Source organism: Periplaneta americana, chromosome 12 (assembly GCF_040183065.1).
Source record: "Periplaneta americana isolate PAMFEO1 chromosome 12, P.americana_PAMFEO1_priV1, whole genome shotgun sequence".
NCBI classification, from domain to species: Eukaryota; Metazoa; Arthropoda; class Insecta; order Blattodea; family Blattidae; genus Periplaneta; species Periplaneta americana.
This window is the reverse complement of record NC_091128.1, coordinates 130,382,915-130,403,764: the sequence shown is the minus strand read 5'-3', so window position 1 is coordinate 130,403,764 and position 20,850 is coordinate 130,382,915. Positions and strand designations below refer to the sequence as shown.

General features: G+C 35.4%; 1 protein-coding gene across 1 annotated transcript in view; it reads left to right on the top strand.

The window, feature by feature from the left end:
- LOC138710886 (ras-related and estrogen-regulated growth inhibitor-like protein) overlaps positions 1-20,850 on the top strand; it is a 52,296-nt gene that overhangs the window by 15,436 nt on the left and 16,010 nt on the right. The window contains exon 3 of the mRNA XM_069842069.1: positions 1,364-1,420. Coding sequence (XP_069698170.1) covers positions 1,364-1,420 — 57 coding nt within the window. The remainder of the gene's footprint in view (positions 1-1,363; positions 1,421-20,850) is intronic.

The window sequence follows — 20,850 nt, the reverse complement described above, 5'->3', positions numbered from 1 at the left end:
TGTGGACTCTTACTCTTGTTCCCTACGAAAGCAAATTTATCATTTATCGTAGCATATTTTAATACCAGTTTACTTATATTTTAAAATTGAATTAAGATTCAGTACTTTGGTCCTCTGTTATGAATTCGGGTGGTCCCTGGCTGGGTTACAGGCGCGGCGCCAGATGTGCAGGGAAAAGATATCGAGAAACACCTTGTTCATAGTGCTTTAAATCCCTCTTTTGTAGCTGAGAGTAGAGTGGGAAGTCGATAGACGGGTATGGTAATAAATTTCATAAAATGTCTGTACTGGGAGAAAAAGTGAAATTCGATTGCCATGTGTCATTTCCAGACTCTGAGATTTTAAGCTACAGTGTGATACGCAAATCGTTCGAATTTTATTTTTTCTTCTGTCTTTTTTGAAGGACCACAAGAGCAGACCTCGAGGACCACAAGTGGTCCGCGGACCATAGTTTGAGAAACTCTGCCCTAGAGAGTTTTTGCACCCTTGTTCTCTAAACGCTTAACGCTATGTTGACGTCATTGACGAAAGAACTAATCAGAAACATTCACCTTCACATTATTTCCACAGGGTGGAAGTGAAATAGCCTTGCAGATTCCCAGAGAGAATACCTCAAGTTTTAACAAAAGAAAACTATAATTTCATATTGGTTGAAAGTTCATAGTTTTCTCAGAAAATAAAAAATGTTTTTTTCCACAAATGTTTAGAAATCTCTTATTCGGTATAGGTCTCGCAAGCAGGGAATACCGACGAAAGGAATGCGAATGAAATAATGCGATAAGGAAGAGCGGGCGACAGGAAAGGTCACGAGATAGCTTGAATGATATTCAAGAGTACAGTCGGAAGAGAAATGACATCGATAGAATCAGTCTTGCGTTGTGATAGTTACATTACGACTTTAATTTGTTCCATTGCATTATTACAAATATAGCTTATAATAATTCTGGGCGCATGTAATATTTAAATTACAGCGAATGAATCTTAACAATACAACTAGGCAACGTTGCATCAGCGCAAATGCCACGTGTTGTTCTGGGCGGCTGAAGAGCCGCGCCCACTGTGAACTAAGTCGCATGAAAAGGGGTATAATAATAATTATTATTGCGCATACCATACACGTGTTCTCTTCCTCGTTTCATCTTCTCGTTAAACTTGAACATGGACGGCATCGCGTGATCGTTTACTCACTACAATAAACACCACGTCTGCCAGCCATTGAAATAACTCCTTGTATTCGCTAAGAAAATGTGGAAGTTCGATCAAACTTCAGGGTGATTCATTGAAGTGTTTTTTCTTTGTTTTAAAATGGAACGCTGCTAACATGTGGTTTAATGTTTGTTTTTCTTTTTCTTTTTGTGCGCAGCTCTGACGGTCCGGTACCTCACCAGAAGGTTCATTGGCGAATACCGTTCCAACACAGGTAAGAGCACTTTTTGGAAAGTCATCGCAAGGGGAACGCCAAGGTCTTTCAAAAACAGAATATCTAAGAATACTGCAGTCCAGACCATTGTTTGATAATAGATCGAAAAACTACTTTAATTGCCAGACGCTGAATAAACAAGAACGTCTAAATTTACAAGTAATACAAATAACTAGCTATTCGTAAATCACTTACTGCACTTCTGAAATACACTTATTATGCTTTCAAACAAGTTACACTTAAAATAATTTATTATCTGAATGCATGCATTAAATAAAAACTCATAACATTAAAAAATATATATTATATTAAACGAGTTACAGAAAATTTAAGAACTAAATTTAGATTAATAAATATTTAATTTAAGTCCAATTTTAACGAAAAATAATAATAATCAACAGTATTAAAAAAACTTCAAGAGAAAAGACGAAATAAACATGTTATCAAAATATCCAATCAGCTATAAATTTGAAATATAAAATCGATCTTTTTGTCTTATTTCTTCCTTTTCTTTTTCTCATGCTCTTACCTTCTCCTACTTCTATATTTTCTTCTTTTTACGGATTTTTTTTTACGTCTGGACATTCCATCTCGATTTAAGTGTTAACGTGTCTACTGACTTCTTAAGCTTAAAACGACTAATTCTACCTGAGATGTAGAACGTGATAAAATCAGATGGTAGAAATGTTGTAATTATTTTTTTTTAATTATTTTATTAAAAATTATTTTCATATATCCCCAGTTGTGCAATAAGTCTGGGCTATTCTTTTAATTATAAAGATAATAAACTCGCATACTACCTACTCACTGATTTCTGAGTTTAAATGCATTAGCTATAAAGAATTAATGAAATGGTAGTAGTTTTATACACCACAAATCGAAATACAAATAGATTTTTAATAAAAATTATTTTGTGAGCAAATATATTTTAAATTTACATACTAGAAACTAGAGGAAATAAAATTTATAATTAAGTATTAAATGAAATAGGATAAAGGATGGTAATATCACAGTCTAGTATATACAGTCACGAAGCTCAATACATAGGGAATATGCATCCATAGATAGTTGCTAACCACTAGGATCGCTACTAACGCCTCATCACATACAATGTGAAACAGTACCGGCACAATATTGTTCCTAGTATCCTCATCAACTCAAGCTTCGTGACTGTATGTACTCGACTAGACTGCGGTAATATTGTGATATGAGTAATATTGTGATAGTTATTTTTGAGAATATATTACAATTCTACTAAGCGAGAGAAAGATCGGTTTTTTGCGTCAACGTATTAAGGAAATGTTTGTGGACAAGTTGCTGCACAAAACTGGTTCTTCTCTCTCTCAATAAAATTGTAATAAATTCTCAAAATGAACTATCAAAATATTACTCTATCACAGTAATACCAACCTTTACCCTATATTTAATTTGCAGTTTGCTGCGATAGCTACTTAATTTCCCTTGAATTCTAATTACACAAGAACTTGGCACCTGAAACTGAACGTCCTCTAGAAACTAAATGGTTCACACAGCACTGACCTTACGTTCCCCTCGCAGATGCAATGTCGCTTGATTATTTTTACTATACTTAAATAAACTTGCACTTAACTAGAAATGTGATCATAAGGACAGCAAATGAAGTGTATTCAAATGAATAAGTAGCATACGCAGGTTGTGTGTTAATATTTGAAAACGAATTCGTTAATGAAGGCAAACTAGCTAATTTTAATTCTGCATTAAAGTGACCTTACTCCTACTAGCAATACTCGACATATTACGTTCCAAAAATACATACCTATCTCAATTTCCTCCAGACAAATCAATGAGCCGCTGTAATGAAATTGTGAATTTGCACCAACATCACCGTGAAATAACAAGTTTACCGTTTTAATTAACCTCCACGAAATTCAACTCTACCCAGTGCTAAAAAATTGTAATTTATATTTAGTTCTTATTGATCTTGTATGTCCGTACTGTATTACTGGAATGGTATGTTCACAAGGAATTTCGTGCAATATTTTCTGTTCTTTATCAAGTTTCAAGACTGTTACCAGAAAGTCTGGGTTCTACGCTTAAGAAAAGACGTCATTGTAGAAGTTTTGTTTTTAGGATACTATCGTTTCCTTTGTCATATACCAGACCTGTAGAACTGTAGCTCTTGAGAGCGACCGCTTTCCTCCCCTCTTTTACCCCACCCACCTTTTCTATCTGTGCGGTCACGGCGTTCTAGTTACGCTCGGCTGCATCAACATTCATTCTCGGGGCGGAAGTCGATCATCCCCAATAGAAGTGGAGTGAGGCTGACGTCATAGTTCCCCTACTTTTGAGTTCTGCAGGCCTGGTCATATACCCACAATTTCTACAAAATTAATCATCCGTATCAGCTTCGAAAAAAATTGAAATTATTTACAATATATCTCAACGATATGCAATAAATAACCAAAGCGGCCTAGATTTTACGTCAACGACTGAACCAGCCGTGGCAATGACATAACGGGTATGCTCTGCAAGCCGGAAAGTCGCAGATTCGAATCCCGATGTGGTCATAGATTTTCTCTATTTATATAATCATACCAGCCCCCCATTATGACCAGTTTAGTCATCCTCTAACAAAATGAAGATCAGAAATATTTCTTCGGTAGTAAAGGCGGCAAACACATTGGACTGGCATCCCTAGTGTCTATGCCGATGTTTAGAAAATGTGGTAACTGACAGATAAAATAAATGTACAAAATTTCAACTGATGCATCTTTGACGTTGCGTGGAAGTCAAGATAGTGAGTTAGATTGTCGATATTTGTTCTTTTTCAATGTTCTATGTTGTCTCAGATGAATACATTGCATAGTGCAGCTTCCCCTGTTGTAGCCTACAGGCATTCTGGCACGTAGCCCTACTTATGGTATGTAAGAATGATACATGTAATTATAAAATTTCTCGGTTATTGTTAAAGTAGTACTAGTTCCATCTAGAGATTAAGTGAACCCAAGTTATATTCTCGTTAGGAAAATTGAGATTTATTCTCTTCGATAGAGAATAAGTGTGCCCTGATATTGTGTTTCTCCTGTGTTAAATTAAGCACTAGTCTTCTCCCAGTAAAATTTAAAATATTGGTGTATAAGGTACCGAGACCAAATGGAGGAAGGTTCCTAATTCTTGAAGGTGAATTATTATGAAAGAAGAAGAAGGTGATGATGATAGTAATGATGACAGTGATGATGAGGATGATGATAATGAACAGGGGACACTCACAATGGACGATCTCTTTCGTCATGTGGACAGCATGGTGCAAAATCGCTTTAAGACACAAATTCAAATCAAATTCCAGAAATTCTTGTTTTACAACTACAATTTCTATCACTTGAACCACAAAAAGAGGTATAATAATAATAATAATAATAATAATAATAATAATAATAATAATAATAATAAACTTTAATATAAGTTCACTACAGCCAGAAAAAATATTCAAGTGAATAAAGTAACTCGCTGTATCAACGCCACAAATTCCCTTAATTAGAGGAAGATCTGATAAGAAGCCACATAAACTGGAAGTCTTCAATAAGGAAGACTCAAATTTAGAAATCAGGAGCAGGAAGCTTGTGCCTACATGTGAAGCAGTCATTACCGCCCAAGTAGAGGAAACCTTTTGAAGACGCGCCGAACATAGTTTGTATGGGACACAAAACAAAGACGAAGAGTTGCTAAGATGAGAGACCCAGCTCTGAGAGGAAATAACGAGCACTGAAATGAAGTGGCTTGTGTTCGAAATAACAGGCGGTGTGACTGGAATGCGGAGGAGTTCTGCTCGTGCAGCTGATTACAAGCGATATGTGCAGCGGAAAATGAGCGGAGAACTGACAGTTACTACTGCCCTTGAATTAGGAATGTAAACGAAGAGAACTCTGGCCCCCAGCCATCATTGCAGGCTTCCGAGAGATCCAATGAGTCTACTAATGCTCCGTTCATGTTTCACCATTTATAAATGTATGCTCCGTTATAATTTTAGTAGAGAATTCATGTTTTATGCACATGATCACGAGAAATTATGCAGAGATGAGGTTATACTTCCTCAAAATAAACTGGAAAGAAATCGACCTCGTGACCATCTGAATAATGTTTATTAAATATAGAGAGGAGTGGGACTGAAATATAATTAAAATAACTACAGACTGAACAAAACTTGACTACACCGCTACACGGAAATGTTTCTGTCATCCGATGCATCAACACAACCGCACCCAACTTTTGTTGAAATCTCGCGTATTACCGTTTTAGAACTTATAGTTCAATGATTTAAGTTGTTGATTTCAGTGAATTCTCCTCTTATAGTTCACGAAAATTAAAAAAAAAATGAATGCATAAGATAAAAATAATTACTGTGATAAATTATCACGATAGCATTAATTTTCCATTGAGTTGTTTAGGTTGTGATAATCTGAATAATGTTTATTAACTATAGAAAGGAGTGGGACTGAAATATAATTAAAATAACTACAGATGAACAAAACTTCACTACACTGTTACACGGAAATGTGTCTATCATCCGGTGCATCAACACAACCGCACCCAACTTTTGTTCACTTCTCGCATATTACCGTTTTAGAACTTACAGTTCAATTATTTAAGTTGTTGATTTGAGTCAATTTTCCTCTTATACTTTACAAAGATTTTTAAAAATGAATGCATAAAATTAAAATAATTACCGTGAGAAATGATCACCATAGCATTAATTTTCCATTGAGTTGTTTAGGTTGTGATCATCTGAATAATGTTTATTAAATATAAAGAGAGTGGGACTGAAATATAATTAAAATAATACAGACTGAACAAAACTTCACTACACCGCTACAGGGAAATGTTTCTATCGTCCGGTGCATCAACACAACCGCACCCAACTTTTGTTCACTTCTCGCATATTACCGTTTTAGAACTTACAGTTCAATTCTTTAAGTTGTTGATTTGAGTCAATTTTCCTCTTATACTTTACAAAGATTTTTAAAAATGAATGCATAAAATTAAAATAATTACTGTGAGAAATTATCACGATAGCATTAATTTTCCATTGAGTTGTTTAGGTTATTTACACTTCAAGTGGTGTTTGTTCCTTATTCTGATGTGAGATATCTGAACACCTTCTTTGAGCGAATACGAAAACCATATAATTATGATGATCACATTTAAAAAGAGGGAGAAGAAGATGAGAATGGCAAGAGAAAAATGAACAAATTAAATTGGCGGCGGTTGCTTGCACTGTTTATTTATTTATTTTATTTTGCTAATAATTGTAACATAAAATATAATATATACAGAAAAACTTTAGCTCGCCCCTGAAAGAGTACATAGAACTCGTGCTCAGGGACGGATTTCTGAATTGAAATTAAGAAGTATATAATACAATTTGTCTTATGTCTACTACGCAATAAGAATATATAAATTTAAATTTACAATTTTTCAGTTTTTATAAAATGCATACATAACTTCTTAAATTTAATGCTAGAACTATTATAATTGACAAGATTAGGATATTTAAATATAAATTTGTTGTATATTCTTGGGCCTAAATTACTACTATGATTAATTATTGTAGCAGTATTGTACTTTGGTTCAAACAATCTTAAAGAATTCATACCTTTTGTTTCATAACTATGAGAATACAATTAAAAATTATTTCGATTTTTATGTATGAATTTTATTAACACAATGTAATAAATTTGTCTTATGTTAAGAACATTAAAGTCTAAAAACAATTTTTGAGATGAAAAATCAATAGGTTTATGAAGACTGTAAGAATAGAATTGATTTAAAAAATAATGTAAGTTTCCCTTTGCTTTCAATGCATGCTTAGGAATAATTGTGGCTTGTCCGAAAATTACAGGATGACAGAAGTGTTGTTCTAAAATAAAACTACCTCAGTTAGTTGTTCACGTCAGTTGGTTATGACGGGATTCAAATCCTTGTGGTAATTTGACGCTCCAACTTTTCGAATAACTGATTTAAAGCAAATTTAAAAATAAATAAATATTTACTTACTATACGGTACTTATTATTTTTGGCAAATTGTGGCGTGAAGTAGGATTTACGAGCACCTACATTTCCTTCTGGGTCAACTGGTAGTTAATTTGGAACCACGCGTGTGCCAAGTGGTACTGTACGATCGCGAAAAAGGAAATGATTCGACGGCATCTGTTCTGTTGACTAGTACATAGCCTCCTTCTCTATCAATATTGCTGTTAGAAAGACAGAAGGCCGTGGTAACGCTTTGTAACATTAACAGAACTGAAGCTGGCAACAGACGATCAGCCACAACGCCGATATCAACATAATTATTTCTGTTGCTAAAAAGGTAGATAAGTGGGTCAGCGTAACAATGCCAAATAACAAAAAAACAAGTGCAATGTTTTTGTGTTGGCATTATACAAAAGTATTTCCTCGGACTTCATTATCAGACACACTTATGATGACAATGATTGAAGTTCTAGCGATCTATAAAACACTTCTTGTTGCACTCTAAGAGCTATTAAAAGAAAATTCGTAACTGTATGGGCATAAATTATATGCTACACATTTAACTTTGCTAAAAGAAGAACAATAACGAATAAATATCTATTAACTATGTATAACAAATCACCTCATTTATTTCCGTTGCACGTTCTTGTTTATTATAAGTACAGGAAAAAAGTGTTTAGGCCTATACAAATGAAAAATTGTGTACTGCAATACACATGCGAATCTTAGATTTCAAACATATTACAGTATGTTTAATAAACAACACTGTTATTGGTCAAAGTAATAAAATTAGACGTTATCTTAGTACATACGAGTAAATATAGATTTCTTTTTGTCTAATGGCATACCCCTTTAACTTGTCATGCGCCCTGACTCTGCGAACGGACTCATAGATGTCGTTAGTGCCGAGAAGCGTAGACTACATAGTTCGTCAGAGACTATCCAGAGCACACCACAGGCAGTGGGTCCACATTACACACGTAATGAAATATGATTATGGAGATAGCAATAATGTTACAGACAAGCCATTTATTCCTTCATTCGTTCATTGTGTTCAGCCGAAGGACAGGTCTCTTTCACTCCAAACCCAGCATTCTTTATTCTTTCCTATTTTCCGCCTTCCTCTTAGTTTCCGCATACATGTATCTTAATGTTGTCTATCATCTGATATCTTCTTGTGCCCCGAACCTTTCTTCCAAAGCAAATTTCATAGTCATGACTTTACACATATATCTCGCAAAATAAATGGGCAGAGCCGAAAAAAATTGAAGATAATAGTAATAATAATAATAATAATAATAATAATAATAATAATTTTACTTGGTTATTTAACGACGCTGTATCAACTACGAAGTTATTTAGCGTCGATGGGATTGGTGATAACGAGATGTTATTTGGCGAGATGAGGGCAAGGATTCGCCTTAGATTACCTGGTATTTGCCTAATAATAATCATTTATTTTATTGTTATTTATTTAGAATATTAACGTGCAAAACAACAGCACAAGGCCAATTATAGTTTAGCACAAGATACAAAACAAAACAACAAATGATGATGAGAATGAATGATAGAAAATGGCAATAATAATAATAATAATAATAATAATAATAATAATAATAATAATAATAATAGTAGTCAATATAATTACTCTTGGACAAATTTTTAACCAACAATAGACATTCACAATTACCATAACTCTTTGGGCATGTGGTTAGCACAGTATAAGACCACCACTGGACGGACTTTAGAGACATACCTCCTGTTCTAATAGAAATTTAATAAATCTCACTTTTTCGCAAGAAATCGAACCCAGATGTACTCGATTCGTTGTAATTAATACCACTTAACTCAGTATATAATAATAATAATAATAATAATAATAATAATAATAATAATAATAATAATAATAATAATAATAATAAAAATTTTAATTCGTCCTTCACAGGAAAAGTCCAGCACTCAAGCGTGATTGCGTCTTTTGCAGAAAGCAACGTAATTTGCTATCAACACTTTGTCAGTTACGATCAAAATGTAAATTAGTTTACGTTGAATCTGTGCAGACATTACGAACTGCCAGGTTGAAGTGTACTTCCGCCGATCTATTTCATTCTCCAGTCGGACCATACACATCCCGTGCACCTTCCCCCTTCACCTCGCCATTAAAGCTATTTATAACGGATTCCACCGCAATTCCTAAAAGCCTCGCATTTACATTGGTCATAAGCTGAGGCTATTTCTAGACTAGAGTTATCCCACGCATTTTTAATGACGTCAGGCAGAAAACCATATGCTCATAAACAAACGGATTTGAGTGAGGATCTCAAGAGTAATGCATATAATTAGAGTTACCTAATTACTGCAACCTGGCCAAGTCGTACTAGCTCAGACACCTGACTGTTTCTCATTAAAGAGCACGGAATTCGATTTCTGAGGGTCACTGTGAGATTTATGTTGCACAAAAAAGTGTCAGGTGGATTTTCTCCTAATAGCCTACTTCTGTTCTTTTATTTTTTTTTATTTTTTTTTTTCAAATTTTTATGTATTATTTTTGGTTAAAAACGGGCTTGAAACTAATGTAACTTTCAGACTGAATATTTGCTGATGTCTGTGGGACAAAATTTAAGTAAATTCATAAAGAGCGGAACATTTATTATACGTTAAGATGCAGATTTCAGAATTTACCGATTTGGAACTTGTAGTTCAATCTCACTTTTCAACAAATGACTGACAACGGATTGGCAACAGGTAGGCTCGAATGATCAATTGTATGATTAGTAATTAGTACGACACCATATCCTCTTCGCTACGGGACCGCTTCTAACAATACCTCCTTTTTGCCCGAAGGATAGCACTGCAGCCTGAGACTTATGCTTATAGTCCCGTCGCTCTAATTTCCGGTAGCCAATCGCGTTGCAGGTCGGCTACATTTAAACGTGTCCGTCTTGTGATTCGCTTATGAAGACGTTATTCATTTGTTAAGGCTCGATAAATACTTAATATAATCGCCCGCCATTTTGGCTCTTTTGTTGGCGCTCGCAGAAAGCACACGAAGACGTTATTTGCCGCTCAATTATTTGCTGAATTACAGTTCGTTTGATTTATTATCATAGGAGCTACGACATGATAATGTTCAACGGTGTGGCAAATAGATTCCTCGTATGGTAGCTCGGGAACGAAAGAACAAAAATGGCGAAAGATACTACCTACCTAGACTTTATAGAGCCTTCACTTCCTAAGACGTAAGCAAAGAGGCGGAGTCACGCCGGAAATAACGGCGTCGCGACTATAGTACTCCTATTCCCTGAATGGTATCTGACGCCGAACGGCGCGCTCTTATACGTATACAGCACGCTGCACAGTGAACTTAACCAGGGCTATGGTAATAATGACAATGTCATATCGCTGTTCCGGAAGAACAATGACGCAGAGCCACCGGCGTAGCTCTGTCGGCTAAGGCGCTTGCCTACCGATCCGGAATTGCGCTCGGGCGCGGGTTCGATTCCAGCTTCGGCTGATTACCTGGTTGGGTTTTTTCCGAGGTTTTCCCCAACCATAAGGCAAATGTCAGATATTCTATGGCGAATCCTCGGCCTCATCTCGCTAAATATCATCTCACTATCACCAATTTCATAGACGCTAAATAACCTCGTAGTTGATACAGCGTCGTTAAATAATCAAGTGAAAAAAATGACGCAACTGCAAAATTAAAAAGACCCCTAACTCACTAGTGCTACTTAAAAGTAATAAAAAATTACAATATTTTGCTTTATTCCGATTGCCATATTTTTTATCATTTATTTACATATGTATATATATAAATAAAATTCTGTTTTTTTTTTTTTTTTTTTTTTTGCTTCTCCTGGAAAATATTTTATGTTGCACTTACATATGTATTTACATCTAAATAAAATTCTGTTTTTTGTTTCTCCTGAAAAATATTTTATGTTGCACTTACGTCGTTGTTCCTCCGGAATAGCAATATGGAAAAATGATGGCGAAATGAGTCCGAGATTCGACACCTAAAGTCACTCTGAAATTCTGCTTCAATTCGTTGAGGGAAAACCTCTGAAAAAAAAACACTTGCCTAACTTGTCCCACCAGAATTTGAACCGGAGTCCGCTCGTTTCACAGTCAGACACTCTAAACGTTACTCTACAGCAATATGCGATAATACCTCCTTACGTTAGTCATCTATCGGCAAATTCAAAAGCTACGTAATATCTCGAAAGTCAGGCCTACTGAATAGAATTTTACGTCGGATATTGTGTCATCGTTTATATAGATTCACTTCATGGAAGTTGTACAAAGTTGTCTGTAACACGACTCTCCTTGTGAGCAGAATTGTGGTGCTATTATCGCAGGAACATTAACTTTTCTTTCCAGTAAAAGCCTCAAACTTACGGAGCTCTAGTACGAATCACTCGAGAATATCGACTCGGAACTGAGAGAAGAAAATAAAGCAGGAAATAGGAAGTAAGAAGAATGGATATTTCCAGGGTGAAAGCAGCAGGAGAGTCCATACTCGTCTAGCTTTCAATACGGCCGTCCTCCACGCCCCATGCCACGGCCAACAGAGCGTGGAAGGCTGGCCTCGCTTGGAAAAGCCTGACCTCGCCACGGGTCATCTCACACAGTGACCTGACACGACATTCAGCATAGAGCTCAACAGTGGCCTTAATCATCAAAGCTCAGGACGCGTTTATCTGTCAGCTCATTTTAAGCAAGCGGTTATCTCCAATTTGGGAAGCCCTGACTGATTTCTTCCAGACATCCGACTGGACGACGGACCTTGAAACGTTATGGCTGTCGTATGGCGTCTCTCTCAACTTTTGACGTAAAGTGGCGGCAGACATAATCTTCGTGAAATGACTTTCAAGAATTCTGCTTTTAGATCACACAACCCATTCAGTATGCCTTGTGAACTGAGAATTTACAACGTCTTAAGATGACGAACATTCTGCTATTTAAATCGTTTTAAAATGCTTCGAACAGTGACGGTTCAGTTTGAAAGCACAAGTTACGTGTTAGATGGTATTAATAATACTTCTCCTCTATATTTTAGCCGTAAATTGGGATGGTCTCGTGGAAAAGTCTTATTAAATATTTTAAGCTTTTGCGATAGTTGGTTATGATAGACCTAGGATGTTTAGGCTCGTTTCGTGTAGGTTGAAACATACGTTCTTTAATGCGTCTAGTTTTAGGCAATAGCATCGCTCGAGAGTTTCTCGTGTTGCATACATTTAGGGATTTTATATAAAATTGTTGCAACCTATCCTATTCGAGCCTAAAAATCCGAGGTCTAGACTTATGATATTGTTTTTTTCATCATTCAACTGTATATGGAAATTTAATTTCTCGAAATTTCGAAGACTTTTACAAGTTCCTTATAGCTCTAGACCTGGACATTTTGCTTACTTTATTTTTCCTTATGCTTTTCTATCTCAAACATATGAATAGTAAGCCGTATTTATTTGCTCATTTCATATTCAAATTTGATAATATTTAAAAAAAAAAACTGATAAAATGTGTTCAATTATAACTTCCCCACACCGTCACCTCGAGTCATTTTAAATATTCTAAGATATGTTTTTATTTATTCCTATGATTTTAAATTAGATCATAATTTTTTCAACACTGATACGGATCCACTGTATTAAAACGTTGTAAATCGAAATGCAACAGATATCACAAAACTTAATTGTAGCACTTATCAGCATTTCAACATAATTTTAAGTGCAATTATAAACTAGTGATACAGCAATATCAAATAACCTATTAAAAATCATTAGCAGTTAATATCATACTAATATGCTTTATCTATAATCTTCCAATAAAAGCTTAGTCATTCTGAAAACGAATGAATATGTCGCAGGCTGTTCATAACATTCAGCACACTCATACCGTTTCTCAAAGTAATCGTACCAAAGTCCGGAAGGATTTTATGTCCCACTCAAATTATGTGTACATAAACGATAGCTAAAACCATGCAAAATCCTCATAAAATGACTCTACAAAATGTAAACTCAGACTATCACGTGTAATATCTTACGTCATTCATTTCCCTTCCATCTCACATCGTAAAACAAGATTTATTTTCACAAATGTTAATTTTGCATCTATCAAAATATCACTCTTAAGTGCACTTTTAGCCGAAGAGCTATAGCAGGTCGGTTTTCCACGCGGAGACAAGGATTCAAATTACAGCGAGTACAAGTGGAATTTGAGATGAATTTGAGTGTTAGACCAATTCACCAGTCCATCTTTGCTAGTCAACACTGCAACATAGCCTACTTTCCCTGTATAATACGGGTTTCATATCTCACAACTTATTTTGTTAGAAGACTGACTGAGGAAAAAAACTATTTTAATTATATTTACTACAGCCATTTAACTGAAATAAATTATAACGTGATTTCACATTATCTGTACAACAAAAACAATACTGATAAAGACTTACAGTCAATTTCTTCCTTAAAATATTCGTAACCACATAATTTTATAAAGCTTATTTCACTTCTAGCGGTTTTTTTTCAAATGGGTAAAGAAGTAAGACACGTTCCGGACTAAGGTGCTAATATAGGTTGACCTGAATATTTCAAATAAACAGAAGTGTTCCTGGCTCCAAGAGTACGGGGGTAAAGTGCATAACCTATATCCTGGCAGACTGATGAGATACGAAATTTAATGGCAAGCGTCAACAACTATGCTTGTTGTACAGTGTCATACCATGAAATATTGTGGTAGTTCATTCAGTTAGCTCACACCCAAGACATGACCCTTTCAAAGCTCAGAAAACTTTCAATGTCTTGCATCCTGTGTACCTCAGAAGATACTCTCTCTTCCGCTCCTCGGCCTATATTTCATGCCAGTGTATCGTCACACAGGATTTATCACTGCATATCCAATTCCTCTTAGCATTTGCCAAACAGATGAAAAGTTGACCACTTCAGTTCCACTATGTCATTTTATTACTAAAAATAATTTGCATGTCTAGCTGAGAGGCTATGTTTTGTTATTGGGAGATGCCTCAACAGATACATTTCACTAGCTGTACTCCCGGTTGATATATTCGCATCAGAAGTGGCCTACATATTAACGTTCTGGAATAACGCTCATACAGTTCGCTGACAAGCAAATTTAAATATCAGGATTGCAGTGAAAATATTTCTTGAAATAATTTCATTTTCAGCAAGTCTGGATAAACTCAATATTACTCCTTTCCAAGTGGTTTTCGCTTGAAAATGGAATAATAAATAATCTATGTGCATTAAAAATATATTTGTGTACATATTTTTTCCATAAATTCCATTTTTCTCCGAATATTTCAGTTTCCCCTGCAATTCTAATTTTACCAATTCTCTACTATGCACACGATGTTTTAGAAACTAATGGTATAATAACACTTAATAGTTTTAATAATAATAATAATAATAATAATAATAATAATAATAATAATAATAATAATAATAATACGCAATTTTTGCGCTTTAATTACGTGCAAATTAATGTATCGTGAGAATATTTCTATGCTTACTTCTTAAGGATAAATAATCTTAAATTAGTCACACTGCTTTAATAAACGTCAATTAGATATTAGTCTATTGCCGCAATTTAACAAGTTGAATTCTCGCATCTGTAATTAAGAAATTATATCTACTGAAAAAAATGTGCAAGTCATATTGGATACAATCTGTAAGTAAACCATAAATTTATCATACTACTTTATCATGCCATAAATGTACTGTTATCTATCTAAACGCCATCTGCTTTCATAAAGTCGACATATAAACAAGAGTAAGGTATGAAAAAGGCGTAACATAAGAAGTCATAGTTGTTCCATAACACCAGAAATCAAGCCCCTGACGAAATAGGCCTATTTTGAATTAAATATTTGGGGCGGATATGATAGAATTACTCTAATCCTTACTCTCCATCTGTAAGTCTATCACGTCTGTCACTAGTTTCATTTGTTCACGTGATCTTCTGTGCTTTCAAAATGGCGATAAAAGGACATGATCCTAGTTTCTGATGGGGAAAACCGATTCTTTAGTTATTAAGTCAATTCTGCAATTTATTAAACATTAACGGTCTTACTAATAAACAGTGTATAATTTTTATATGAGACTTATGCAGAGTTTGAACAGAAAACATTACTAATAAACCATGCATAAGCGATGGATGTATAAACAGTCTGTAACTATACATGGGAATTGCTTTGCAGTAGTTGTATACATGAAACCCCTTGTTTAAGGTGATGATCATGAAATTAGAAATGGTGAACAAATTAATATTCCATATTGTAGATTACACAAGAGCAACACAAACTTTTCAATTATGGGGATGAAATTATATAATAAGCTCCCCAGTCAATATTATAAATTACCAATTAATAGCTCCAAAAGTAGATTTTACAATTGATTATTAAATAATACTTTTTATTCTGTTGGTGAGTTTTCAACACAAACTTGTATGAAATTGTTTTTTTTTTAAATATGTTTAATTTCAATTAGTTACAATTAATACAGTAAGGGTGAATTGTTTTATTTAATTCAAAAGTTTCAAATTATTTCATGTTTTCATTGTATTACTTAAATTTTACTGTTTCTTTTATTAGTGTTTTTTCAAATGTATTATATGTTTTTCAATGTATTCTGACGGAGCCTAAAACTATATGTCTAATGGCAAAAATAAATTGAATTGAATTGAATTAAGCGTTATAGGGCCTATATATAGAGGAAAAATGATCGCCCCTCTAACAGCTGTTTGTATCGATTGTTATTTTACAGAAGAACAAACCAAAGAGCAAAAAATAATTATAATTATATTGCTATAGCTGTACCCTTTGACCAAAATATAGCGTGGCAATCGATCAGGCCCAGTTGTACTATCGATACTTAGCGCGGCACACTAGCGCGCACTATCGAATCCAATAGAGAGCCCCAGATATTCTATTACCTTTCATAATGAAGTAATGACGAAACTATGACGTAGCTGTGTAACAGTTATACTGTTATACACGACGTATGTAGTGATTATTAGTAAAAAATTTACACACGACTTATAAACGAGCTATTTGTTGCGTAAGTATAAGACAGTAAAACGTCTGTATAAGAGTTTTTATTAGTAAGATCGTAAATCGTGTAGTTATTCTATACTATAATAACAACTACTAGATTAAGAAACAAAAGTGCTTCTTTAATGTCCGCTTTTTATCCATATTGGAGAACAGAAGAGGATAGCAGCGAAGACTCTGTGTTTTATCGCCGTCCACGCACCTGTGGAGAGTTCCATTGTTCCTTCAGAAGTGCGATCCCTGCCTGACCCAGTTTCCAGTCTACTCATTAAAGTGTGACAGACTGCGAGGCTGCTGGGGGGGAGGCCCTCGGTTAGTTAGCTCTACACGTCATTTAGTCTCCAAGTTGATGCGCCGCCTTAGCGCCTTCTCTTCATGTCAAAGCAAAGGCCATTTCAGAACCATAAATATGCATCTTATAATGAATTTGCATGAATTTGGAAGTATATCCTCCGGTTGAATTCAATAATCATTAAATGGAAGGATAAACGCGATGTTGGTAAATTTAATTAACGTACGTTAATTGTATTATTTGCTGTGCAAACATTGTACGGCATGACGAAAAGTTAGTGTTACATTGAATATAATATAAAATAAAATAAAACAAAATGACTAAATTAACCTCTCTCAGGAATACAATTCGCCCTTCAAATAATAATAATAATAATAATAATAATAATAATAATAATAATAATAATAATAATAATATCCATAATAGCTTTGCTACTTTCACGGTGAGTTAATAATATTTCAAGTTTACAAGCAATTTGCATAGGTGTTAGCTAAATTGATAAGAACAACATTGCAAGAAGTTCGAAAACAGCCTCTACTGTAATGAATAAGTATCAAAATATGTCCTAATACACATCCCCTAAGAATGTTAGTAACACTAGCTCTCCCATGGTTACGTAGAGGAGATTAGAAACAGAGGAGAGGATCGACTGTACGAGATTTTCAATTAGTACAGGTCTGGGCACCGGGAGCGATTCCAAACTCTAAACGGGGACGCTTAATGTTCATCCGTCACGACATCAACGTTGCGCGCTGTTCGGCGGGGAAGAAAGGGGTTGAAGAGAAGTCATATGGCTCCTCGTGAGAGAGTAGGATTCGCTCTTGGTGCCCAGCCCTGAATTAGTGCTACTAATACCTAACTCAGTAATTAAACTAGGGTGACTCGAAGTGCCGGATTTTAGATACTTGTCCAGTGTAACGGAAAGTGACTACCGGGACGCTGATTTGTCCCAGATTCTCAATTTTGTAAATTTTGTCTGAGGAAAAAGTATTCAGTATCACAAACTAACATTGTAATGTGTTCAACTAATCCCTCCGCAGGTCAAGTGTAATTCTTAAGGTTCATTTTCACGTCTCCGCACTGAGTCAAGTGTAGTCCTACAAGGTTGAGAGTGGAAGAAATAGGTGTATCGTCCTTACAAGCAGGCAGTGCGTTGCGGAGGGAATAGTTGAACGCACCGTATAATAATATATTTTTATTTTTATTATTATTATTATTATTATTATTATTATTATTATTATTATTATTATTATTATTTACTGGCTTTCAAGGAACCCGAAGGTTCATTGCCGCCCTCACATAAGCCCGCCATTGGTCCCTATCCAGTGCAAGATTAATCCAGTCTCTACCATCATATCCCACCTCACTCAAATCCATTTTAATATTATCTTCCCATCTACGTCTCGGCCTCCCCAAAGATCTTTTGCCCTTCGGCCTCCCAACTAACACTCTATATGCATTTCTGGATTCGCCCATACGTGCTACATGTCCTGCCCATCTCAAACGTCTGGATCAGTCCCATTCCGAGGCTTACTGTTAGGTTTCGTAACAAGCTGTTTTTTACGGTGATGGGTTGTTAGCCTTTCGCCCAACCCCCAAGCTGGAAGACCACCCCTTATCGGCAGTCCACGACTGCTTATCCAATATATTCGCAGCTACCCTCCATATCTGGAGGCCGTCTCCTCTATCCGCAACCTGAGGACGCGCCATGCCGTGGTGATAGGGACCCACAATACATGGATTTTTATTTTAATACTTTCAATAAAAATATTTTTGAGGAAAAAAGCTTTCAGCATCAGAAACTAATAGGCCTAGTATATTTGTGCAATAATAATAATAATAATAATAATAATAATAATAATAATGTTTTATTTTTAATACTTAGACCTTAAAATACAAAATGATTTCTGAGAAATAATTTCGTTCTCAAAAATCCCCCTGATTTTGGCTTAGACAATTTAATCACCTAATTAAACCGACTGCATTGCGACTTTCTAACGCTCTTTATTTTAATATGAATGATAAATATATAGGCTATATAATATTATTTTTTCCTTTGGTTAAAGAACAGACATTTTAAATCATTACTGTATGTTCTTTATTTCTTGTTTTATTTAGATCGCTTCCTCGCTTTTGTTTAGCTTCGGTAAGAGAAAATAATTAGTATATTTCGACAAACAATAAACATATAAAATTAATGGACCACGTTCAGATTACAAAAATCATAAATGATGACAAATGCATCTAGAACCGAACCCTGAGCTTCTGAAGTCTAAGTAGTACTTCACATCGTGGATAGTCTAGTCTAGACTACCGGGCTGCCTCTGTATGTTTGTTTTGACTGAATGAGAAAAAGAAAACTGGCAATCACGCCTCGACTTCAAAATCTGAAGTCTGTGTATAGTACTGTTTAAAATATGTGAAAAAAGAATTGGCAGGTGAAAACTGCGATCTCACCCCAATATAATAGGCTCTACCAGGCTCTATCTAGGCAGATGTTTGTTTCCTCTCAGCAGGAGGTCCCCAAACTTCGTCTCCTCGTGTTGGAGCCCTGTAGAATAAATATAGAAATTGTTATGGAGCGGTCCACCCAAGCTGCTCCTGTTACTGGCCAGCCTCAAGCAGTTGGCCGAGTCTCCAACGAGCAGAACAAATAGTGCGAAATGTTAACCTCTCCAAGAAATGGGATTAGAGCATGTAACAGGGAGTGGGGGAAGAACATGTCCGACTCTTTCATGCTGCCACTGTCACAATCTTTATTTAGAACTTCATTCTTTAAATGTGGCTATTACCGTCGAACACGCGTGGACGTTTCTTAAGCAAAAGACACTTTAAAATGATGTTACAATCTGTTCTGGTTTAAGAGATGGCGTTACCAGGTACAAATTCAGAGGCCTCCTTTAGACTTTCGACAGAAAAGTAGAGAATTATCTCCCTTTCACAGAAAATTGATGTCTCTTCCCTCCGGTGTTTATTCGATGTTGTCTAAGAGGTAGATGGTGACATGAATAAATAGTCATGTCTCTTATGTATGTTTAATGTTAGTTTTTATTCTCACATTAGTGGAGATAGAATGGACCTAAAAGCCCAATGTTTGAAAAAAGATTACAACTTCATTTCTTATTCTGTCTGTCCACTTCATATGCTCCATTCTTCTCCACATCCACATTTCAAGTGCTTTTATATACACTAAGCAGTTTTAATGTTCTTTAAACTATGACAATTTGTGTAGCGTTTTATTCATCCGGGAAGCGTTTACATGCTAAATTAGACCTATTCAAATATTTTAATGTTGATGTAATTCTTGATTTGAGCTATGTTAATACCTACAATATATACTAAAATCTCTAACATTCCAGTTAATATATATATATATATATATACATACACGTTTTTTAATTTCATAATAAACGTCATAAAAATTTGAAGAATAATATGCTTTAAAAAATAAACTATATATTCTTGAATAATTTCAAGGGAAAAATTCTTTCGGGGCCGGGTATCGATCCCGGGACCTCTGGTTGAACGTACCAGCGCTCTGCCAACTGAGCTACTCGGGAACTCCACCCGACACCGTCTCAACTTTTCCCTTTATATCCACACAACTCGCGTGGGCTGACGAAACGCCATAGATCCACATCGAGTGCACACAAATCTCTGTGTGACTTGGAATTGTGGTTTTCTGTTAACGTGCACAGTGACGTATATATTATGCAAATCTAGTCTTTGTGTACGTCACTGTGTACGTTAACAGAAAACCACAATTCCAAGTCACACAGAGATTTGTGTGCACTCGATGTGGGTCTCTGGCATTTCGTCAGCCCACGCGAGTTGTGTGGATATAAAGGGAAAAGTTGAGACGGTGTCGGGTGGAGTTCCCGGGTAGCTCAGTTGGCAGAGCGCTGGTACGTTCAACCAGAGGTCCCGGGATCGATACCCGGCCCCGGAACAATTTTTCCCTTGAAATTATTCAATTCTGCTTTGCAGGGAGCTTCACCTGAAAGACTAGATTTGCATTATATATTCTTCATTAAAGATTTCGAGTATGTTGTCCACGTG